Source organism: Aedes aegypti, chromosome 3 (assembly GCF_002204515.2).
Source record: "Aedes aegypti strain LVP_AGWG chromosome 3, AaegL5.0 Primary Assembly, whole genome shotgun sequence".
Classification (NCBI taxonomy): domain Eukaryota; kingdom Metazoa; phylum Arthropoda; class Insecta; order Diptera; family Culicidae; genus Aedes; species Aedes aegypti.
Genome location: NC_035109.1, coordinates 250,282,945 through 250,308,333, shown reverse-complemented (window position 1 = coordinate 250,308,333; position 25,389 = coordinate 250,282,945). Strand labels below are relative to the sequence as shown.

The following is a 25,389-nucleotide window of genomic DNA, read 5'->3' as shown; positions in this document are numbered from 1 at the left end:
TTCACTGTTTGCTATATTTATCAATCGTAATTAATATCCTTTATGCTTGTTCGCGATTGGAATGGATTTACAGCTATCTCTCAATCGATGGCGGGTTCAAATCAGAGGTAGGAGGGTCATGTCATCGCTTATCAGACTATTAACATGCGCATGGGATCATCATTGTTTTCCCTACAACTGGCCATCTAAAAGCTGGAACTGCTCTAACGAGCGCTTTATAATCCCTACAATGTCATTTAAGCGATATGTGTTGTGGTAGACACTGGTTGATGAAGGAGGTATCGGAGAGATTTAGAGTGAAATGAGGACGAATCAAGTACATCAAACAGTGTTCCGTGAAACTAGTTGATAGAATGTAAAAGCTTGCCTTTCTACTTGATGACAAACGTGAATTAAAGTGATAAATAAGGTAGGATAAATTTGTTATCTAAAGGTCTCTTCATAATTATTGATTAGTTGGTAATGGCACGTACAGATTGGATCATACAACCAGTGATAGTTGCAATTGAGAAGTTGACTTTTGAAGGTGGTTTTCTAGATATGTGTTGAGATAGCAGCGTTAAATTTTGGTTTCTGAAAGTGATTACTTTTCTATATAAACTTACAATATTGACAACGTTTTCTTAAGTGTTGGTTAAAACAAAAAGTGGGTAATTTCGCTATGTAGGTGTTATACAAGAAACATTGAAAAATGTGAGATTTTAAGTATCGTCAAACCGGGTAAAATATGGCACATTTCAATTTCAAAGAATTCAGATGTTTCAAAAAGAATCTGGTATCTTAATAGCTCAGTGAAGCATGTCACTCGGTACTTATTTTATCACTGTTGAGTTTTCTGATGTTAGAAGAAACCTTGAATGTGGAGTAATTTGCATTACATAGCGCTACCTAAAGCTATCTATCAGAAACTAGATTAAAACCGTGACTTATTAGTAATGATATAATTAACTACAGAAATAGTTTCTGTATGCCTTGCGGTAAAGATCTGATCTGTTGTTTTGGTTAAAGGCGAAGGAAAATAATACTTGAGTAACACTTTGTAGGCAAAATTTAGAATATAGTGACTACTATTTGTTTTTAATCTCAATGTTTCTGTGGGACTTTTTGATATTACTCATGTTCAAAATAAGTAAATTCGTGGGCATTATAATGGTGATGAAAGTTTTATTAAAAACAACCGTTCGATTTTGGAACGTTTCGATTTAGGCAACATGACATTTGCTGGCATGTTGCCAAACTCGAACGGGCACTGTAATTCCGATGTAGACATACGTCCATCATGTCCCAACCCATCATGATAAGTATTGCTTCGAAATTAACTATTCTTTACAACTGCTTTGGGGGTCATTCAAAAATGACGTCCATCATTTGGGAAAGGGGAAGGGTCTACGAAAGTGTGCCAGTGCATGTAGAAGGTATTGGAAAAAGCGTGACAGAAGGGGGAAGAGAGCCTAGAAATCATATTTGAATCTTCCCTTGTTGTATTGTTGACTTGTCGAATTCTTGATAGAACTTTTGAGTTTTCTGGTGTGCATTTCTGAATATGAAACAACTATTTGAATCACGCAAATATGATAGAATACAATCATAATTTGAAAGTATGAATGTATTTTGCATAATTGAATCACAATTTTGGTGTCGCATCTACTGTCTCCCAGTTCCAGATAGCTTGATTTTCTCATGATAGCTTAGTATTATTTGCACCAGTGACTCAAAATACTCTCATTTTTCAGGGGTTTTGTCCATCATGGTATCAAACATGCAATAAAAATAAGAGGAATGAATAATCAGAACATTATTGAAAAAGGTGTTACATATATTTCATCATATATGGAGTGGTGTTTGAATGAACGTCTTTCGGACTAAATGGAACTTATATTAATCGTGTTAATTCTGTAAATGCCTTGTCAATGAATTATTAGTCCTGTAGGTGAATTCCGGCGCACATTTTCTTCGGAGAGAAGAAAATTTTCTTCCATAACCCACAAGCAAGAAAATTTTCTTTTCTTCGAAGAAAATACACGTCAGAATTCGCCTACTGGAGTGAAAACATTGAATGGTGTACATATTTGAAGAATTTTTAGATTGTGTTCGGTATTGGGGGCCACCTCTTCAGGGGTCATGCACAAATTACGTCACGTCCCAAGGGGGGGAGGGGTCGGTCCAAGCGTGACAAGCCTTACAAAATTTTCGGAAGACTCAACAAAGAGTGTGACAAAGAGAGGGGGGAGGTGGTCGGAAAAGTTGAAATTTAGCGTGACAAATACATCATCACAGGGACCTTCCTTAGCCGAGTGGTTAGAGTCCGCGGCTACAAAGCAAAGCCATGCTGGGGGTGTCTGGGTTCGATTCCTGGTCGGTCCAGGATCTTTTTTTTTGTAATGGAAATTTCCTTGACTTCCCTGGGCATAGAGTATCATCGTACCTGCCACACGATATACGAATGCAAAAATGGCAATTTAGGCAAAGAAAGCTCTCAGCTAATAACTGTGGAAGTGCTCATAAGAACACTAAGCTGCGCAGCCGGCTCTGTCCCAGTGGGGACGTTAATGCCAAGAAGAAGAAGAAATACATCATCACTAATTAATGTCAAAATTCGAATGTATATTTTTAAATTGATTTTTGCACGTTACAAGGATGATAATATTTAGCATAAATGGGTAACAAGATCGCATAAAAACAATAATATTGCATTGGAATTATGAATTTAGCTGTTTAGGTGTCCAGTATTGGGGGATCTCTCCCTAACAATATTCTATCGTGCAATTCCATACTCCATATATTCTGATGATTCTTGAGGAACAATTGGGAGATTTGTGCCATCGCCATATTTGAGCCTATTTTATCATCTACCCGATGGAAGAAGAAAGGGAAGGGAAAGATGGGAGGAAATAGGTAGGGGGGGTATACGCAACGAGGTTCGCCTACCGTACATGTTTTGTGGGTGTATTTGTTTGGCTCACAACGCTCCTAGGCAACCCGCTGTTTGAGTGTTGAAATGCATCAGCATTTGCTGTCTGGCATGGCCCGCGTTCGACCTGTGCTGTTTGGGTCGGCCCGTGTGAGAGATGATGCTGTTTGGGACGGCCCGCCCGAGAGATGATTGTTAGGCGAGCTTTGTTTGTAGTTGACAGCCGTACACCCACCCTGGAAATAGGAGTGAGGTCTCTTGATGTGAGCGCGTAGCTGCATACTGGGTTTGAAAAGCGCCCTTAAAAGGGCACTGCAAAAAGCATGAGCGTAAAAAGAGTCTATACCACAGCAGCGAGTTAAGAATAACAGAATGTCTTGAAGATTCAGGCTTATGAATTCAGTTTCACTTAATGAATGTTCACTAAGTACTTGGAATCACATTTGCGCAACAACTGGACAGTTAGGGGGATAAGGGGCATAATGAATACCCGGGGCGAAATGGACACCCCCTCAATCTCTGAGAATATGCATACTTCATCAAAAGTTCACACTGCATGAAATCTGTATTGCATTTGCAATGTTTGACGGTAAAACAGTTTATGTTTTGTTTCAATTGTCCTTTGAAATTGGCTTGTTTAGGGGTATCCAATTTCTTACATATCCTGAAACTACGTTAAAAATTGAACAAGAATACAAAGTTTCACAATTTTGCGTGGTCTGGAACTATTTTTAAAACACGTTTGAAATTAGTATGGAAATCGCTTTTGAATCACCCCTCGGCAAATTTTACTTCGGGACGAGCTGTCATTATGTAAATTGAAATGTCATTGAGTCTACGGATTGAAATCTTTTTTAATCATTTATAATATCAACATTGAGACCTGGAAGTGCAATAAAATCGAGTAATGCTTTTAAAAATGTGCTCTTTCGATCAAGCTACAAAAAACTGCGATTTTTTCTTCACTAAACAACCCAATTTGATCTTGAGTTTTTCTCTCTGCTTCAAATCGACATATAACCAAGGCGGTGGGAGAATCTAATTTTGAACAAAATAACGAACCCAGATAGGTTCGTATAATAGAGGGAAAGCCCCTTTTACACATTGGAACGACTGACAGACATTACATATTTTGAAATCATTAAATTTCATGCAAGTGTTCATTTTGCCCCGATACCTTTTTTCTAGCCTTGTTTTCGACCTTATTTTCTATATCACTTTTCTGGTACCGTCGATGGGGGTGACAATGGGTCTAGGGGGTGAGATTGGGTCAAAACGGAAAAATATGTTTTGTGAAATATTTCAGCTAATAACGCTGATGTTACTAAAATTAATAATTCATATGTTAGGGAACATGTGTAATAATACATAATTAATAACAACATGCATTTTTAGAAATAGTAGTTTTTGTTTACTACATCAATAAACTTGCATGTTGAAACTAGATAAAATTTACAACATTAAATTTCTCCTGTACAAAGTATCACGCATGTACTATAGCATCTATCGTTGTATTAGTAGAATGTTGAAAGTTTTTTCATTACACATCACAGGTATTTTCCGGAATCTGTTTGATTTTCCCACAAAAAAATCATTTTTTTTCGGTACGATGTCTAAAACATTGAAAATGGGGGTGAGATTGGGTCAAGCAAGAACGATAGTAAATGAAATTCCAAGTCCACTTTTTTGACATTTTACGGTGCCGGGTGTTCTCTTTTTTCATTAAGATTTGTTTATTCTTTCTAAATACAGCATCTCTGAAACATCAAACAAGTCTACTTGAGTATTCCGTGCATTGAATAACAATACAACGCATTTTGACAACTTCTCAAACCAGCAACTGTGTTTCGTGCGCAGCAACATCGTAAATTTTTATCAAAAGGGTGTTTTTTTCTAAATTTGATTATTTATCGGTGTTTTCATATTAAAGAAACATCTCATAGAAGTACAAATAATTTGGATCGCTGAAATACTGAGATTATGACGTCAACTTCTGCCTGAAGTTTATTGATCGTGGAATGTCGCACCGAAATCTAACTATTTGCGAAGGTTTAAAATAATCACTGTTTCAGTACACCTTTGGGGAAACTGAATGGGCCTTATAGCAATGGGGATGAGACTTTAAAGACAATTTGAGGGAAACACCAAGAAAATTTATGTAAACTTGACGATAAATGTTGGGTTTACATATTTTTTCTCATAGCTCTTCAATTTTCAGTATAATCTTTCTTTTAAGTGGATCTATCATACTTGTGAAACATCTTAGATATCTTTTTGTCTTGATTGCATCGTTTTTTATCAATATTGTTCAGTTGTGAATGGTTGTGAAATCATATTCTCAAAAACAAGTTATTTCAATTACAGTGACCCAATGTCACCCCCTCTATGGGGTGAGATTGGGTCATTTTTCATTCAGTTGTGGTGCCGCTGTGAATAAATATTTGTCTTTATTTTTTTGAACAGTTGTTAATGTACCATCAAAGTACATACACACCAAATTTGAAGTTTATTGGAGTTAAATTGCGATAGTTATTCAAAAAATAAATCGCACATATCCCTTTTTGACCCATTGTCACCCCCAACGACGGTATAAGATTTTTATTACCATGAATGAATGTAGCACATTGTACTAATATCAAACTTGAAAACTAGCCGGGAGTAATTTGAAAATAATTTCATTGTGTGGCCTTAAAACAAGCATTTGCTTGATGTGTCCATCATGCCCCGAATTCCCCTACATATCAGGTGATACGTAGTTTCATAGTCGGATTCACAGCGATCACACACAAATGAGTCATCAAGCTGAATATTTGCCATGTGATAGTTGAGTTGGCAGTGGCCAATCAACGTTCTGACCAAGAGACTGCAATTCCGCTTCGACAGATTTGTTAAATACTTCGCCACCCTTAGAGATGACTCAGTAGAGTAAGGTGGGGCAAAAGTTCGACCTTAGTGGTATAATCAAAGTTTCCAGGAAAACAATAGCAGTTAAAACAAAACAAATACCATACAGTGAACCTTCAACACATTGGCTATAATTTTGCTGAACAAACTTGTGTCAAAATATTTACCCATTTTTAGTTATAACAGTTTCAAAATTGATTGTCTTATTCGAACTTTTGCCCCAACGGTGGGGCAAGAGTTCGAATCTAGTGTGGGGCAAAAGTTCGCTGGGTAAAACACAAAAAACCGATACTTTCATGACAGGCATACTTTATACCAGCCGTAAACTTAAGTTTGCCTAAAAATACACACTAAATTTTCATCAAAAATTGCCCAAAACCGGGTTAATTGTAATATACTCAAAAATAGCAGTTTTTCGCAAAACAAAGTGGAAATGTAAAATTTTGGTGACAATTTTCACACGATCAGACAAATTTAACTTAATTTGAAGATAATATGTGTATTTTAGGCAATTTGCAAATTTTTCCGTGATTTTATACATGGTTTATACTATACCCACTATGGGCCAAAAATTGTTTTCAAGCAATTATGCAAAAACTAATACACCTCAAAGCAACCTTATGATAGGCCTAGAAACGCCCTTACATAAAATATTGGAAAAGATTTTATCTTCAATTGGTTCCATGCAACAAAAGTTTGACCAAAAATTACAATATTCACGTCGAAAAACAACAAATAGCCATAACTTTTCCAAATCTCAATAGATTTTTGTGATATTTGGAGTGAAAGTCTCTTACTTGAATAGCATTCGAACCACCATGACATTTATAAGATTTGTTTTGAATTGAGCTAGAAATATCAAAAAGAAACTCTTACCCCACTCGAACTTTTGCCCCACTTTACTCTAATGTGCAATTTTGTTTGACGACACGAATCCAAACTATTCCAATATTGCTTGTGCTGAGTTGCTGCCCAAGAATTGATCTGAAGCTTCACCCAGCTCTTCGAAATTGGAATAGCTGGCTCAGGGCCAATGAAGTCATGCGATGCTCCATCACGAGCTAGCTCATCAGCCAATTCATTTCCAGCAATGGAAGAATGGCCAGGTACCCATACAAGGTTTACAGAGTTGACTGAATTCAGTTCCTCAAATTGAGTTAGATATGCGATAACAAGCCTCGACCAAGATTTGACCGAAGCAAGAGCTTTTATAGCAGTCTGACTATATGAATAGAAGTATATGACTTTGTACATTACGTGCTGTTGAAATGCGGATACTATTCCACACATAAGAGCAAATATTTCCGCATGAAAAGCGGTGCAGTGTCTCAGTGTCTACCAAGTGAGTAAAACTGATTCAGCCTTAGGTCACGAGAATATACACTAGGGCGGTTCAAAATTTAAAAAGTTTGACAATTCAATCTCCTATATATTACTTACCATCCTTACCATAAAAATAGTATTCAGTGAAATTTTCAGCTTTCTAGGTGGTGATTTAAAGGTGGCCCAAAGACAAAGTAGGTTTATATAGAGAAATTTTGAAAAATATTTCAATCACGTTAGTATTCGAATGTGAATACAAACATATCATCCCAAGCATAAGCATAAATGACCGTGCAATTCGTAGTTGCTACTCCGTGATTGACTAGAACAATCGAAATTGCACAGAGAACCAATGAACGGGGCTTGGGATTAACTAACCATTCTCAATGTGTACAATTTGAGAGCTCAGAATATAATTAAGGCAATAACGGCGCCGACCACGTCCTTACGGTCATCGAGGAGGGGAAGGGATGTTAGTGTGACTACCGTTATTACTAGAGACCGAGATCACCTCTGCATCCCCACGGTTGTCGCAGGAAGGATTTTTGTTAGTGGGAAGAGATAAAAAGTAACATGATCAGGATTCACCTTGGTAAGTTTAGTAAAAGACGTCTTGATCGTTTTAACGTTTATTTCAGAATGTTTTACATTGTACAGTCAGTCACTGTCATCATATGTCATGGCCTACTTGTGAACTGCTTAGTACTAATTATAATATAACTCTACTACAGTAAGTAATGCGACCAGAGACAAATAGAGACCTCCATGTCCCTTGCAATTGCCCAAAATTGTATGGCTCATAAGGTAATCTAGAATGCCGTGAAAAGTGTTCTGCGATCTGTCAAACTTGGGTACCGTTTGCATTACCGAGGGACCAAATGCAGTACTAGAAGTGGTACCCAATCTGAGCTCGAGTGGGACGGACCTGATGTGACTCTTGAAACTTTGATTTAAAATATAACTATTTATATGGCTTCATTATAAACGTAGACAAATGTATGTCGACACCTGTGGTAACAAACTATTCAAATATTATTGTTAACTAAAAAAATTTTTTTTTTCATTCGGCTAGCGTTCTTGATTAAAGTTTTTGTCGACACACGGAGTGACGAACCATTCATTATTTAATTATTTAATTAAAAATATTGCATAACCAAGACGAAGACATTGTATGTCCTCATAACAAGATAATCAGTTGTAGCTGCCAGAGTATGCTTCGTTCAACTCAGCGTAGGCGTTTCCAATCTCCAATCTTCAAAAGCGTCCATTACATGGTTGGAATTAAATTTTACAAGTAGTGGCGAATGATTCCACTGATACATCTCTCGATAAGTGCTGAGGCAGGAATAGCAGGAACACACTTAACACCCATTAATGGTGGTAAGCTCCATCGAAGTTGATACGCCAATCGCGTATTATCCTCGATTTTACTATATTTTACTATAGCAATTGACGTATTAACTTCGATGGAGCTTACCACCATAAAGGAATAAACTTCTTGATGCACAGTCACACTTTTATACAATCAGCAGTTCATACATCCCTTAATACTACAGTTAACACACTGTTTTCTGTGAGTACAATGTCATAGTATAAGTGATTTATTTTGGACAAAGTACTATTGAAAAAGTTAACAAGTAAATTAATTCAAATCGACAACATGTTAAGATAGCTGCAACCGAAAAATCATGTTAGAAGTAAAAGATCTTTATGTACAGCAATCCAATACGGTATTCTGAAAAATGATTTGAATGTTTCGAATACTCATTAAATGCAGTTATATATATGGAATCCTAATTGCAATTATGCGACACATAAAAATCATCATCAATCAAGAAATATAAATATCAATATTTTACCAGCATAAAAAGAAGAATCAGAATCAAGCGGCTCAACATTGCCAAAGAAGTTCAAAATATGTACTGATATCGCTGGTGGAAAATCATCTGACTATATGAATAATTGAACCGACTAATAAAACAATTGATATGTTATTTATTTATGTTATATAAGAGAATTGAAGTGCTTTGCTATGCTAGAGACTTGAAGTGAAAAAGCAATAGAAGCTGAAAAAGGAATTGTCTTTCCAAATACAGTTAAACTTTGGAAATGGGATCGGAACCGAAATGTTTTCAGTGTAGCAAATTGAAGCGTGGTTTCGTAGATTATTAATTTACTATTTCTATGTGAGCATTTCTCAGACCACTCTAATGCTGCTAATGCGTTATCTCGTGTCTTAGGTCATAGAGAAGTAATGAAGAGATATAGATCATATAATGTCCACAAGATTTCGTCGAGCACTCGACACTGAAGAAGTCTATAGGTTGCAGACGAAATAGGCCTATCTGTCAAAATAAGCAATATATTAGAGGTTAAAGGTATTTGCTTGCCTTATTAGTGAAGTGTTGAAGTTCAATTAGTAGTTTTGTTTTCTTAAACATACTCTATTAATCCCTTCCATAAATTAATAAAAAAATGTAGTCCAGGAATGAGCAATCCATGCTGGAAATTTATTCCAAAAATTCTGAAACATAATTATAAATTCGAGATAAAAACTTAAATTCCATGAGTCGGTAATTCACTAAGGAAATTTGAACAGATCAATATGTTTTACTTTTCAATTACTTTCTGGAGAATTTTTAGTATTTGTTGATGCGTATTTCATACATTGAAATATTTTGGAAATTAAATCGTTCGATGCTGTCGGTATTAAACAAACATTAAGCAGAATATATTCATGTATCCATTGATTCTCCAAAGTGACATTGCAATGGTCCTTCTTCTCAAAGCAAACTATTTATTAAAAATTAAAAACCTTACCTATAGCCGAAAGATTTTGTTTGTTTTAATTAAATTGAAATTGTATCGAATGATGTTGTTGGACATCAAAATCAAGATCTGATTGGAATAAAATCTACAAGATTTAACAAAAGTTTTAAACATCGTTTGTGCGAAAAGGATGATGAAGAAATGAAGAAGAATAACAATTCATGTTTATCTCAAGACAAATATATGGAATAATCTGAAGAAAACAGGAAACTCCTTGCTTTCAAGTTTATCAGAATGCTCAATGAGAAATGAATGTAGATGAGGAACTGAATATTAACTTATATCAATTGTAGCATAGTATTAAGTTTTTGGGTAAAATTTAATATTTTCTTTTCCAAACAAATCGAATGTCAATTATCGAAGCTACGCTCAAGGCCAATGACGAATTTGATTTGTTATTAGATAATGAAGAAATTAGCTACAACAATCAGTGAGCGTTAAAGGTTCCGAATGATCCTTAGTTCAATCATCAGAAATTTATGGTGAACAAACATAGGGTGGCTGATGCAGTGGTAGAGTGTGTACCAATAATACGGTTTAAAGCGTACTATAATCAATTTTTATTTTTATGTGTATTTTTCCAACATGGCCCTTGTTAAATTGATATGAATGTGCATAAAATTTGTCTGGAAATTAGTAAGGAAATAGTAGAAAACAATTAAAAACCTTAACTGTTTTGCTCCTTTGCACCAGTAATAATGGGACGTTTCTATAATAGTGGGATTCAATGGGAAATCCATGTAAACCACTATTATAAGAACAGACGTTAGCAAATACCACTCCTACTGGAACATGTTCCAGGAATAGAGGAAAAGTTTTTTTTTAAAGATTCAATGATTTCAAGTATTTTATCCCATAGTGAAAACTCATTCTTCAAACCAGAAGTAGTAAAGTAGTAAAGATATTGCTGAAGAGAGAAATTCAATCCAACGGATAGGAGAGGAAATATTTATGAGTTTGTTTGCTATCATTTAGCTTCATACGGGATTATAACCCTGCAAACATCTACAAAAATCCCATACAAAAATAGCTTAAAATGGATTTGTTTCTTCAGCTACATCTTTCATTAAGGTTCGAATAATGAGTTTTCACTATGGGATGATAAGTTTGTACTGTACCTGCATTGTCTTTGGGCCACCTTTAAATCACCATCGAAAAAGCTGAAAATTTCACGGAACACTATATTTGTGGTAAGGATGCTAAGGCACATATGGGAGATTGGATTTTCAAACATTTTTAAATTTTGAATCGCCCTTATATACACCAGCACCAGCTCTACGTTCAAGAAGAGAGCCATCAGTGTAACATACTATATTGTTTGATATACTTCTTTCCAAATAGCCAGACGTCCACTCTTCCCGTGATAGGAATTGTGTGGTAAATGTCCTGTAAGGAAATTGACAAGCACTTGTGAGATCATTTGGAGCAAGGAAAATTTTGTCCCAGTTCACCAAAAGTTGAAACAACGAAGTGTGTTCTCCAGTAGATCCAATACAAAAAGTGCTTCTAGTATAAGATGGATGTAAAGTGGCATAACGTCGGAAATCGCCTCGAACTCTGCCGTGGGAGTCGCATCAGACATCGTCATCAAGCACATCCTTTGGAGATGACCCAATTTTGATTGGATTGTTCTCAATTTGCCCTATTGCCACCACACAAGACATCTGTATGTCAATATTTCTCGAACGGTGTCCGGCAAAATCAATGATGATTTATCTTTTTTATGAATAAGCTGAATAAGTTCATTGGAATTCATCATAAATCCTTGCTAACTGTAGTTCACTTTTGTTTTCAATTTCGGCCAAACGGCATTCGGCCAAATGGCGTTCGGGCAAACGGCATTCGGCCAAATGACTCGGAACCTGCTCGAACAACTGTTGTGTAGATCAATTTGATATATTTGGGTTTGATGCCCCAAGTTTTACCAAAGGTCCGCCGGCACTGACTGGTGGCTATGCAAGCTTTCTTGACACTGAAATCAATCTGAGGTGCCCAGGGAAGTTTAGAATCTGGAATGACTCCGATGTACTATACCTGATCAGTCACATCAATCTCAGAGCCAAGAAGACGCAAAGATCGATATTCATCGCGGTTTCGTTGTTCCGTAAAAAAGTAAGAGGTTGTTTCCGAGATACAACCGCCAAGTTGACGTTGGATAACGTTAGCTTCATCTATTTCCTGGCTTGAGACCGGCACAAACTTATGAAAGATTTCTACTGATAAAAATCCATATTATTTGTTGCATGTCAATTCTGACCTATTATGGACATTGTGTGTTAGCACAGAAAATCTGTGGTGTAAGTTTGGTTCGGTTAACACTTCAACATCGATAGACTCGGTCGATGGAAGAAGAAGCATGAGCGGTAACTCTAACAAGTAAGTTATTAACAGTCATAATCTAACCACTTTTCGTGACGCGAGCGATTTTTCGTTTTTCGAAATTGTACTCCAGTATGTTGCCGTAAAACGTTATCCAACGTCAAAAGAACAATAGATGTTTTATTCGGGTTGACCGAAAGGCCCTAGGGATGAATGTGACGTCCATCGTTTTTTCAGGACCCCCTTCTGTCACGGTTTTTCCAATACCTAATACACGCACTGTTACACTTTCGAAGACCCCTCCCCCTAATGATGGACGTCCTTTTGAATGATCTGCTATTGGCGACACCAACTTTCGATTTGAAAAGCTTTTTGCATCAGGATAAGCACCTATATGTACATACAAACTATCTGTCGGCAAATCCATAAGTTGGGAAACAGCAATTATTGAGTTGATCTGCTACGAGATACCTCAAAAGTGGTGATAAGACTCCCCCTTGGGGGCATCCGCAAACACTCAATTACCAAATCGCAGATGGAAGCAATGCCAAGAAGAGATGTCGGTTTTTGAGCATTTATGAATCTAATTGATAATCATTGCAGGTAGCTCATGGTTTCGTACAGCTTCCAATAGGCACCGAAAGACACGTTATCAAAGGCACCCTTAATATTCAAGAAAACACCTAAGCAGGATTGGTTCTGAGCGAATGCTTTCACAATATCGTATATAACTGTGTTAAAAAAGTCACTGTGGACATTCCAGATTGGTAAGCATGTTGATTCACATGAAGCGGCATGTTTGCCAAATAAAAATCACGGATGTAATGATCGATAATGCGTCCAAGACATTTCATAAAAAGAAGGCCAGAATGATTGGTCTAAAACTCTTCGCTTCTTCATACGACGCACGTCGGGATAAGCTTCACAGTAATATCACGCCAGGATCTGGGAATATACCCGGTAGCAAATTTGCTTACAAGCAGCTTTTTCAAAGCATGTTTGATAAACTCAAATCCCTTCTGGAGTAGAACTGGTTAAATCCCATCTGCTGCTGGAGATTTGAAAGGAGCAAAGCTATTGAGTGCCCATTGAATCGATTCAGTAGTTACGATACTGCGAGTCAAAACCAGACATTCATAACTACATGAAAAGACATTTGGGTCATCCGTGGATTCTATGTCACCACATCCGAGGAAAACTTCTCCATCAGAAGAAGATAAGTCACTATTAGGTAAGCGAATTTTGCTCACTTGGACCTCCTTAGATTTTGCAAAGATTTTGTTCAGCCAACTAACTTTACTCAGACTGGAAACATTTGTACAAAGGTTTCACTCCAGTCGGATCATTCAGCAGAACGAAGAGCCTTCTTGTAAGCCTTGCGCGCTAACTTGAACGACTCTGATCCAGCTGAACGCCGCAATGTTCTTGAACGCTCTATCGTCACGTACCATGCGAGAGAGTGAATATCAACATTCATAGGGCTCTCTGAATGCGATGTGCCACGAACTGTTATGAATCATGAACTGGTACCACTCTCTGAATATGGTTCGAACGGCTTATTCGAATCAATATCCTAACTCTGTTTTATAAGTAGTACGATTTTGAATTCGTGAAAACCAAAAAAATAATAGATATTTCATGCATTTAATAAGCATCTTTCAAATATTGCATTATCTCAATTCATTTTTAGCTCTCTGCTTATTTTAAAATTATATTGATTTAGATTATGCTGTTTATCATAGTTAGTCTCGATAAAAAACATCACAATTGGAACGAACGATTCAACAAGGAAGAACGGATATCAGCAAACAATCATAAGCTACAATTTCAAAAGTGTTATTTGGAGTAAAGGTAATAAAGTGTTTATAAGAGATGCTCAATTTCTCTTAGCTAATCAGATTATTGTGCACAATATATTGTGCACATATCAAATTTAATCCGCATTGACTTTCAGCACTCGAGCCTATGAAAAATAAGTAAATTGTAATAAACATTTGCGACATGTCATTGTACATTGAAACATCATTAACGGTACAAGAATGTCTCATTAATCTATTGAAAATTACTTTTGGTCGTTACGCCTCCAAAAAGGGTTTATCTTATTTGTTTATATTATAATATGATAATTATAATATTATAATAATATAATATAATATGAAACTAGATTGAGAATTACGTCAGAGAACCTATCTTTACAGAAGCATATAATGTTTGTGTCATATTTTCAATCCCACATGCAGCAACCCGTCAAATATAGAAGTTGGACTGAAAGTTCCCTTTTAACACACTTAAAGGAGATTGGGCAAAATTATATGGGGTTCGGTCCCGGAATGTACACGGATGATTCATATATCATTTGAAAGATCTAAATGAGACAAGAAAAAGTTGATATGGGGCCAAAAATATTCGTCATGGGAGAAAAAAGTTATGTAAGCTGGAAAGATGTGAAAAGAGGTATGTTTTGAACAGTTTTCTATTAAATAATATTTTCTTGCGCAAATGTTTTGAGCTCGTGCGTATGTTTGTACTTATGCATGTTTTTATTTAACCCCGTTTATATTTTTCAAATACTGTGATTTGACACAGATTTCAGGACGTTTTGTATTGCTGCAATGTTAATATTGAAAACATACGGAGATAAAATAATAAGGATATAGGTACATATGTGCGTTTGACAAACACATCGCTTTGGGTAACAGTTGGACACAAATATCAAATCGTATTATCCTAATTCAGTGTTCTAGTAATATGTTTGTATAAACCAGCGGTTCATGTACTCAGGAACGAATTTCCACACTATATCCGTTTTAACATTACAGTGATTGCGTTGTTGGATTCTGTTCTACGCTAGTGGAAATACCTCGCTTGTCGTACACAGCTTAAGCGTGCTGGAAATCTGCGCGACAGTTACCACACTTCTATCTTTGATATCAATAACATAATACTGTCATGCTATTGCTTCTCAGAGAAGGGAATCATTTGAACTGGAAGTAACTGTAGTGTTTGACTGTTTGCTGTGAACAAACTGCCAATAATCCGAGCAGAACCATTTCAGTTTGCTATCAATGTCAGTTCCATTGGCGACGCCTAAGCACATGTACCTCCACAAATGCTTCGCTAAGATCGCTAAATACTCATGAGGATGTCAATAATGTGAATGTTCAGAAGTAATCACACTTGAGTTGGGAACAGCTTTCATCGTGATGAACGACATGCAAAAACATGAAATCGGATGGTGCAGATCAACAAAAGAATGTGCAGGTTGAGGATCAACGGTCGATCAACGGCACTGATGATGACAAAGATGCAACTGGAACGCAAGTAGGCCTGCCACCCAAGCTTCCACGTCAAGGTCATCACGAGAGATTAGGAATAGAGATGGAAGATTGGGAAGATCAGTGCTCTCCGACTGGCGAACATGGATGTCCTACGTTGTTTTGCCGCCTCCAAGAATATGGTCATTCGCAGCACCTACTTCCAAGATAATTTCCCGTACTAATATAACTGGCGATCACCATTGCAAACGGACCCGAATCGATCAGGTATTGATAAATGGATTGCACATCTCCGACATAATCAACGTCAGAATCTATCGTGGTGCTTACATTTAGTCTACCCTCTACCTGATAGTAAAAAAAACTGCGCTTAAAACTCCCTGTCATTAACGACGAACGGTACCGACGCCAGTCAGCGTGACCTTCAGCGACTGAAGTAGAAGGATTTCGCCACAGCATCGCTCCACATCTCGAGCAGTCGTTACCGGATTTGGTTTTGCTGGCTGAAACTCTTCTTGGTTGTTCTACTACAGTGAAAGTAGTCATCAACCCACAGATATAATCATTGAGCGTTGATCGCTTTGTTCCACCACTCTCGTATACCAACTCGTAAAACGATAATGATTGACATTTTAACTTAAGACTGGTAGGATAATGTAGGAGTACATGTGACACTAAACATCCACGTATGTAGTATACAGCGTGAGATGATTTATACTAGCTAGCTAGATTGTCATTGTTTCAAACACATGAAATCCTATAACTTCGCATATGTTACTGATAAGTTCAAATGAGCATTTCAATTCACATTTAACGTTTTTTAAGGCTGATGATGTTGTTCATTGAGGTTGAGCTGATGGTTTTATTGATCTCTTTGCGAAATCCCTTCTGGAGAAATATGTACTTTAGCTAAAACAATTACAGCCAGTTCTCTTATAAGACACCACACACTTTTCTTTCACCACTCCCAATTGTTTTTCATCGAATGAAGCTGACTTTTTATTTGAATATATAAGTCGTAATGTTACCTTATTGCGAGAAAAAACATGATTGGTCGGTCAATAAACTGCAATTAGTTTAATGTGAGTAGCAGGGTCTGGTAGAAAACTTAACTGAATATACGTACATATTTTATACGATTTTAAAGTTATTACGGTCTAACATCACCACGTAATATTTTCATCTCTGAATCAAAGCTCTAATTCACTTCTTTAAAGCATAGAGCTTTTCATCATCATATAGGTGCTGAAAAAATACATGTTTTTATTTTTAATCGATAACAAATATAGCAACAAAAAATAATAAAAAACATAAAGAATCCATTTCAAACCATGCGGAATAACTTTTTTCTCCCACGACGAATATTTTTGACCCCATACAAACTTGTTCTTGTCTCACTTAGATCTTTCAAATGAGATATGAGTCATCTGTGTACATTCCGGGCCCAGATTTGCCCAATCTCCTTTACATGATGTTTGATTTTGGTGCCGCTGTCATGCAAACCATTGAGTTTGTTTTCAAAGATGGCCGGTACTGTTCGTCGCGATTTTTCTCTTCCGTATTTGTGGAGAAATCAATAGGAATCAAGACAAGTGTTTGTAAAATAACTAGGGTCGGTGTTCCCTTAGTGGACGGTCCCCTATAGTCGCACTAGTGGCTTTTTACGGCCGTTTCGCTGGTAATCGTAGCAAAATAATTTTTGACATGAAGATCAGTAGCTGTTTATCTAAGTACCATTGACACACAGCTCGATTTTGTTCAAAAAATGATCGAAATAAATAGTTTTGCTTAAAATTTTAGCTCCCTTGCACCTATAGTTAACCTATTGTTCCTATAGTAGCACTACTAAGAGAAACTATTTTATTATTAAACAACATAGTTGATAAATTAGGAACTTTTTTTACATCAATCGAACGCTTTTGATCCACACTTCAAAGGAAAAATATAAAAGTTTTGTAAAAATACTGTTTTGATTTGTGTTTTGCCTATTCCGTGAAACTAGTGCTACTATAGGAACAGAAATTAGGAATAGTGCTACTATAGGCACATGTGTTCCTATATTGGCACAAGCGATTATAAATACAAAAACATGAGTTTTCGTATGTGTCATAAGTTTTCCACAAAGCCAAGATATAAAGCTTTCAGATGATGTAAAAATAATTCCGCAGGCTTTATTTTTCGATTTTATACGAATATTTGTTCTTAGCTATGCGGCTATTGGTACATCGACCCTAGTGTTTCGTTTCTATGAAGTGCGGTTGTGATAGCAGCTTGTAAATTATTCAGCGCAAGGCTCTGATGGATCTCTCATGGATAAGAAAATGACAAATCTAATCCGCTCGCGTCGGCTGATTGGCACCTGAAATCCAGAAGCCTATTTATGTGGAATTGTGAAATGTTATATATTCCATGATTAAAATTAAGATTGCTACTGCAATGTTCCGTGAAGTGGTGAATTTAGTGAAATGGAAAGCAAGCAGGTCACAACTGAGCATTATTTGTAAATTTGTCCCCCATGAAGAATGGAGAAGTCCACAGAAACGTGCGGCAACTTGCACCAAAGAATGATGGTTCTTGCAAGTTGTTGCCTTTTCGTCAGAATCAGCAAAAGGTAAGAGTTTTCGTTTCTAAATATGCACATAGCATCCCCAGACAACCAGCAGTCGCATAACGGTTTACGTGAAAAGTCGTTTATTTATACACATTGCATCACACCCGCACTACATGGTGGGTGAAATCGTTTGATCGATGAGTTTTCTCGCATTAAATGCTGTTTTATGAGTTTATATGTACAATTCGTTTCGTTCCGTATACTTGAACAAAGTAAGTCGGATCAATCCGTAGCAGCTGTCAAATATTTTTTGTTATGATAAATCAAATCGTATAAGAGTGCAGATTAGTTCGCAATAAAATCTGCACACTCGCATTACATGCTACTTTTCATCATATAATATACACAGTACCAAAAAATCATGTGATTTACGTCTTTTGGGATGCACATAAAAGAAGCGAGCCAAATGACGTAAATTTGAGTCGAATTTTAAATACGTTAATGTCTGATTCTGGAAATGTCGCTCACACTTCTATCGTTTTCGTGTCCTTCAACATGTAAAATTACATTTTTGGTTGAATACATCTTCAAGGCCACGTTTTTGTGTCGTTCCATCACTTACATCATGTGCCATTCAGTCACAACTAGAATTACGTCCACAGTAATTTTCATTATTTTTAAGAGTGTAAATAATGAAAAAGGTGATTTCGTTATATGTACATTCTGGTTGTCTGGGTCCCACCAATGCAATCTAAGATACATGAAAACAAAATTAGAATCAAATTACACGTCGTGATGTAAAAGTCGGTCATAACGACTTTTACGTCCTGGCGTGTAATTTTTTTTGGACCTTTGCAGTCATGTAATTTTAAGATCAGATGTAAAGTTAGGTCTAACGGTTCGCTTCTTTTATGTGCTTCTAGAAGCACGTAAATTTACTCGAATTTTTGTAAGAGTGTAGGACGGGATTTTTTCTTTCAAATTCTGCAGCTTAGCCAAAGAAAACCACTGGTGAGCACATATTTGATGGTGTTTTTTTTGTCTGATAACGACGATCTGGGGAGCACCATGACAGTGATACCAGAAACTTATTCTTCTTCTTGGCATTACTTCCTCACTAAGACAGAGCCTGCTTCTTAGCTTAGTGTTCAATGAGCATTTTCAAGTTATTACCTGAAAGCGTTCTTTGCCAAATTTGCTATTTTAGCATTCGTATATCGTTTGGCAGGTACGATGGTATTCTATGCCGAAGCAAGTCAAGGGCATTTCTATTAAGAAAAGATTTTGGATCGACCTGGAATTGAACCCAGACACCTTCAGCATGGCTTTGCTTTGTAGCCGCGGACTCTAATCGTTAGGCTAAGGAAGGTCCCAGATACCAGAAACATAAATACTTATAATAACTTGAAAACGGTCGCATACATTTGATTCTAATAATTTCTCCTCAAAAGACTCATCGAACAGACATCGAAGCATTGTATTGAAATGTGAATAACCGAACATGAGAAAAAATTCTTTTGTCTGAGATATCCATGTAAGCTACGCCTCAGTTTCCCAAGTAATACCAGAACAATAATCAGATGACCTACGATTAAAATCGACACAGAATCGAAAAATAGGATAGTTTTTGAAAAACTTGTGGGGAAAGGAGGTGAAACTATCGCAAAACAAATAAAGTTATTGAGATTCGAATATTTTTGCGTGGTAAAAAAATGACGCTGCCTGATTGCCTAACTAAAACACATAACTCGTACTTATCTTCTATCCACACCACATCTTGGTGTTATGCCTCAATTAGGTATTGGTCAGTAGTCCAAGTATTTCCAAACCTTATTTTGGGATTATTATGGTATTAATATTGTTCAAAGCAATTGAAAATACCTCATTAAGTTAATTAATAGCTATCGATGACTGCTTGAGCTATTGAACTACTATTGAACAATTTTACTCCTGTATGAAAATTCATCAGGTATTGCAATAGCTGATCCAATTATGAATTATTCTGCCAGTGAACAACAAATATACCCAATTTCATTATCTCAAGATTTGAAAATTTTCACACTACCGGCTCAAAAGTTAAGCATTTGGTGAAATCACTCAAAATAATAGTAGTTTTAATAATTTAAATATCTGCTTTTTTTAATTTTTTTTTATTTTTTCATCGTTTCAACCATTTCCACCCAAGCTTTAAATGTATAAACAAAACATTTTTTTACAAAATTGTTTCTGAACAAAAATTTACGCAAGAAAACTACTATTATTTTGAGCGAGGAGCACCAGGAGAAGTGCTTAACTTTTTAGCCGGTAATGTGGAAATTTTCAAATTTTGTGCTAATGAAATTGAGCGTATTTGTAGTTAACTGCCGAAATTGCATGCCGATTGCTCATATCAAAACAAAGTTACAGCATGCCAAAGTTGAACATTTTGTATGAAAATCGGCTTTCACTACTATTATTCTGAACACAACTGTATATATAAAAAAAACGAACTCTAATATTTTCTATCTCGTTTAATTCACTTAAATAGCACTGTGGAAGCACCAAAATACCGCTATTTCAATTAAGGGTTCCTTAATCCTTTGCCATTTTCGAGAATATCATAGCACGTCTAGTTTTTGAGATATCGACTATTCAAAATGCAAAATTTGACTATTTCAACCAACTTGCATGCTTAATTTGCCACAGAATTCAAACTGCGTGTGTAGAACATTTATTATCAACAAAATTCATAATAATTTCGATGCTCAAAAGTAATTTTTTATGGTTTCGGAAAGTATTGCATTTAGCCATATAAGAGAAATGAAGAATTTTGCATGGAGACTGCAAGAATCTCTAAATAATCTAAATTTAATCGTGCAATTTCAACCAAATTATATCTGAAGTGGAAGTCGAAGCCATATTTTGCGAGCACTCGACACTGAAGAAGTCCGTAAGTCGCAGACGAAATGGGCCTTATCTGTCAAGATCAGCAACATATTAGAGTTATTATTATTATTTGCTCGCCTTACTAGTGATTTTAGTATTTTATTTTTTGAAAAAAGTGAAGTATTAAAGTTCAATTAGTAGTTTTTAAACACACTTGAATAATCCCTCCCCAAAATTTAATAAAAAAGTGTAGCATATTTTGTACGTTTAGTGGATTAGATCACAAATAAGTCGCATAAATCACACTTTAGGTTTCATGTAAACATCAATGAAAACAGTGTTTATCACTTTGACGACTTGTAGCTAAAAATGGTGTCGTACTGGAACATTTCTGAGAACGGCATTCAGCGACCCCAAATCTACAAGAGACACATAATTTCATTGAGACATGCAAAAATATAATTTTTGTTACGCTGTGTAGTTTGAGAAGTCATACTAATTGAGTGCCCTACACATTAGCCTATTAGGAATTTGATTGAAAACATTTTAAAATTTTAATTTGTAGGTTTTTTTTAACATTGTTTCAATAGAATTGAATCGTAAATAAACCTTTACAAAACTAAACATAATGCTGATAAAGCTGATAGAGTTGTCTGATAAATCCGTACATTACGTCAGCGATGAAGACCTGTTTTTGGTAAATACTATGATATAGTTTGATCATGAAACGATTTTTTAGATTATTTTTCTCTATTTTCAGATGAACGTTAGCATCTACGATTATCCCAGAGAGATCTGGGTGACCATTCCGTTTTGGGAGATTTTAGTCAAAGCCGCCACCTTTCTGCCATTGATCACGTTTGGTATTTTTGGCAATATCGCATTGCTATGCATCATCTTCACCATTCGAGCCCTCAGGACGCCAACCAATATGTTGATTGCAAATTTGGCCGTAGCTGACTTGGCGACCCTGATTATCTGTCCGGTGATGTTCATGCTGCATGATTTCTACCAGAATTATGTCATGGGATGTGTTGGATGCAAGCTAGAAGGATTTCTTGAAGGTGATTTATACTTGAGAAGTACCAGACCAGTGATTCGATTCTTAACGTTTGTCATTATTTCACTAGGTTCGCTGCTCATAACTTCTGTTCTGTGCCTTTGTGGAATAAGCTACGATAGATTAACGGCAATTGTTTTCCCGAAGAAATCCAGATTGACGATGCGAGGCGTAACAGTTATCATTGCCTGTGCTTGGCTCGCGGGATTTTTACTTGCTCTACCGTTAACAATTTATCGAAACTATAAGGAACGGCAGTGGAAAAATTATTTGGAAACATTTTGCGCAGAAAATACGAGTTTTCTTCCGCAATATTGGCATGTCCTGATTGGAGCTTTGGTTTGGTTTCCACTATCTGTAATGATTTGCTGTTATAGTTTGATATTTCTTAAACTTGATCGATATCAAAAAAGAGTATTAAATCGAGAGCATCCAATTTCAGTTTCGTACAAAAGAAAAGTAGCTAAGTGCCTATTTGTAGTATTAATTGTGTTCATCATCCTGCGAATTCCATTCACCACTTTGGTTTTCATAAGGTATTATCGATTTTTAAATGCGAACAGTGATCAAATTGGAAAAGATTTTCAAATACTTTGGTACGTGTCCCACTATTTAATGTTCTTAAATGCCGCCATCAATCCACTGATATATGGAATGACAAACGATAATTTCCGAAAGGCTTACAATAAGACGAAAATTTGGAAATGCTTCTGGAAATCGGGACCAGTTAAGAAGGTAACAAGTGACTTGAAGTATATTCAAATTTACATTGCCAATGTTCATTTTCGCTTCAGGTGGATCCCAGGAAAAAAGAACCAGCAGTGAAGATCATCGGGCATCTCCAACCTCGCGGCCCATGTGGAAGTGATAAGTTTGTGATCTTTTCAGATTGGGTCATTCAGCCTAAGCAAGAAGTTCAAACTTTTGAATCACGAGAAACTAAATCGTCACAGCTAAAAGCTACAACAGATGATGTACAGACGAAAAGCGAACGAAAATCTTTGTACGCCTGCAACTTGATTCTCGCAGATCAGTTTCAAGGAAAACAAAATAATATCCAATCAGCAGGATTCATTTGAATATCAATTTTAAATACAATAAACTGATAGAAGTTGTTTCAATCCACTTGCAATTGCCGAAACGATCCTTCTACGCCAAACAAACTTTCGGCATTCTTAGGTCGTCCTGGTCTCTTCTTTTCATCCGTTCCATATTGGTCTTCTTCCAGGAAGTAATCTCGATATGAAACAATTTTCTTCTCCCAGTTCGTAATAATGCATTCAAGGGGACCGGCATCGCCTCCGTATTCAGCTGGAAGAAGTCTTTTAGGTACGTGACGATACAACGATTCCAGATCGTGTCCGTGTACATAGAGCTGAAAAACAAAAAAAATGTGTTCCTGAGTTTATTTAATGAGTATGATAGATTTACTTACTCTTGACTTATTTTTCTCGCTCATGAAACTTTTAAACATATTGAACACCATTTCGAACCCACTGGGAGTGTTTATATAATGGAACCCTTTCTGCCGCAATGGCGAGGCTTCCTGACTCATCATGGTCATTTTCTTCACAAATGTTGGCGAAAATTGTAGAAAGTGGGCCATGGTAACATTGGCGAGGTCCAAAATACCAATCTAAAACCGATTTTTTGATAAAAAAAAATCTAGAGTTTCAACTGCTAGTTAGAATCACCTGTCCAGCAATCACAAAGTTGTCATCTTCAATCATCATTATGTCGTTGGCCATGGTGCTCACTCGGATAACTTCCTCTATAGTAATCTGCGCCGGATCATAGGCTGCCGGACGAATCAACATAATTCTAGGCGAATCTGGAGCCTCTGTATGTGGTAGCGGTACTCCTACACCAAGACGAATAATTTGCCGTATCTTGGCGTTTTCCGGATCTCGTGTTCTAATCAATTCTGGAGACATCGTCCGAACGGTATAGTACATATCCAACTTCTCTTTCGCTCGTTCCAAACTGTATTTACATCCTCGTAGAAAGGCTACCAAAAACTGATCGTCAATCCGCGATCGTAGGTGAGGGCTTTTGGCAATCCATTGGCGGAGAACACTCAAATCCTCCTGAATTCGTTCTGGTCTCTCATTTAGTTCATTCTTGGCCTTCTTGCTGAGTGAGTCCGATATCGGTCGAATATTGACCATGGTGCTGCCGATCTATCGATCCGTTCCCGAACAATCTGTAAGTACACGAAAAGTGAATGGTATCAATAATCTGATGATTTTTTTTGTATATACGATTCGATTGCCAACGCTACAGGTGAATCCGTAATCATTACAATGATAAAACCCCCTGAGCGCTTATCACTCAGTCCGGGTAGGTAAGTGCTCAAATTTGTGCACGATGATTCAGCAATTATACGGTATGGCACATTTCAATTTCGATTTTCATTGTTACCGAAAAATATTTTTTACATTTCATTGAAAGCATGCTGTTTTAAAATGTTCATCAGGAACCAAATATCGTGTTTTTATGGAGATTACAGATATGGTATGGAATATTAATGTTTTGATTTCAATATTTACAAATTTCTATAATATGTTTTCTTTATGAGTAAAACAATGAACCACAATTGCCAACGTGCTATAATTTAAATAAAGACACAGTATTTCACTGAAAATGTAACTAAATAAAGACGAAAGTCATCTCTACTCACCTCAGTTCAATACTGCACAGAATGATGTTTGCAAACGCTCCCACAGGCGACGGTGGATTGAATAAAGTTTTGGTAGTATGTCTCGTGAACGAGTCGCGGTATCGCGAATTGTAGATATGACGTAAAATATCGTGACGTTTCTTTGATAAGAACGATCTCAAAACATTCACTTGCTAAGCAAAATATGTTTTCTCACGTAATCAATTATGAAGCATGAAGAAAGGATCAATTATACATTTCGTCTACACTTTTTTTTCGGATGGACTGCAGCCCACAATTTTGAAATTCTACAATGACTCACAAACATTTGTACATTTTAAGAATTTTTTTGGTCAACGAGATTTGTTCTTATTGGATGTTATACACATTTATATAAAACTCTAAGTAATATTTCATGTTTTTTTTATATGTAACTTTATTTTAAACCAGGAAACGTCTATAGAAGAATAATGTTGTTTTTACTAGTTCTAAGGAACTGTTCATAATGATAACATCAAGACGCGACTCTAGTTGTTTGATTAAGGTTATATCATCAAGAGTAAAGTTAGCTTTCTCTAACTCGTCGAAATTGAAGATACCATGGAACTATCGTGCCAATGGCACACATTTCCTGATTGGCTGGGCACGTGTTTCGGGTTTCTAATACCATCGAGCCAGGAATGAAAACGAGAT

General features: G+C 36.4%; 2 protein-coding genes across 5 annotated transcripts; one reads left to right on the top strand and one right to left on the bottom strand.

Moving 5' to 3' along the window:
- Positions 1–204: 204 nt before the first annotated feature.
- LOC5570372 (neuropeptide FF receptor 2) lies at positions 205–23,143 on the top strand. 3 transcript variants are annotated; one of them, XM_021851134.1, is made up of 4 exons: positions 205–409; positions 21,738–22,041; positions 22,108–22,772; positions 22,832–23,143. In XM_021851134.1, exons 2-4 carry the CDS (start codon positions 21,738–21,740, stop codon positions 23,114–23,116), a joined length of 1,254 nt encoding a protein of 417 aa, XP_021706826.1. In that variant the 5' UTR covers positions 205–409; the 3' UTR covers positions 23,117–23,143. The 3 variants fall into 3 exon arrangements, with proteins under 3 accessions (XP_021706826.1, XP_021706824.1, XP_021706825.1); XM_021851132.1 differs by lacking the exon at positions 205–409 and adding an exon at positions 17,785–18,172; XM_021851133.1 differs by lacking the exon at positions 205–409 and adding an exon at positions 21,405–21,674.
- LOC5570370 (alpha-tocopherol transfer protein-like) lies at positions 23,094–24,839 on the bottom strand. 2 transcript variants are annotated; one of them, XM_001659031.2, is made up of 4 exons: positions 24,718–24,839; positions 23,732–24,240; positions 23,473–23,673; positions 23,094–23,412 (listed from the first exon to the last, which is right to left on the bottom strand). In XM_001659031.2, the coding sequence occupies exons 2-4, from the start codon at positions 24,203–24,205 to the stop codon at positions 23,155–23,157; spliced, it is 933 nt and encodes a 310-aa protein (XP_001659081.1). In that variant the 5' UTR covers positions 24,206–24,240; positions 24,718–24,839; the 3' UTR covers positions 23,094–23,154. The 2 variants fall into 2 exon arrangements, with proteins under 2 accessions (XP_001659081.1, XP_021706827.1); XM_021851135.1 differs by lacking the exon at positions 24,718–24,839 and adding an exon at positions 24,299–24,323.
- Between the last annotated feature and the right edge of the window lie 550 nt (positions 24,840–25,389).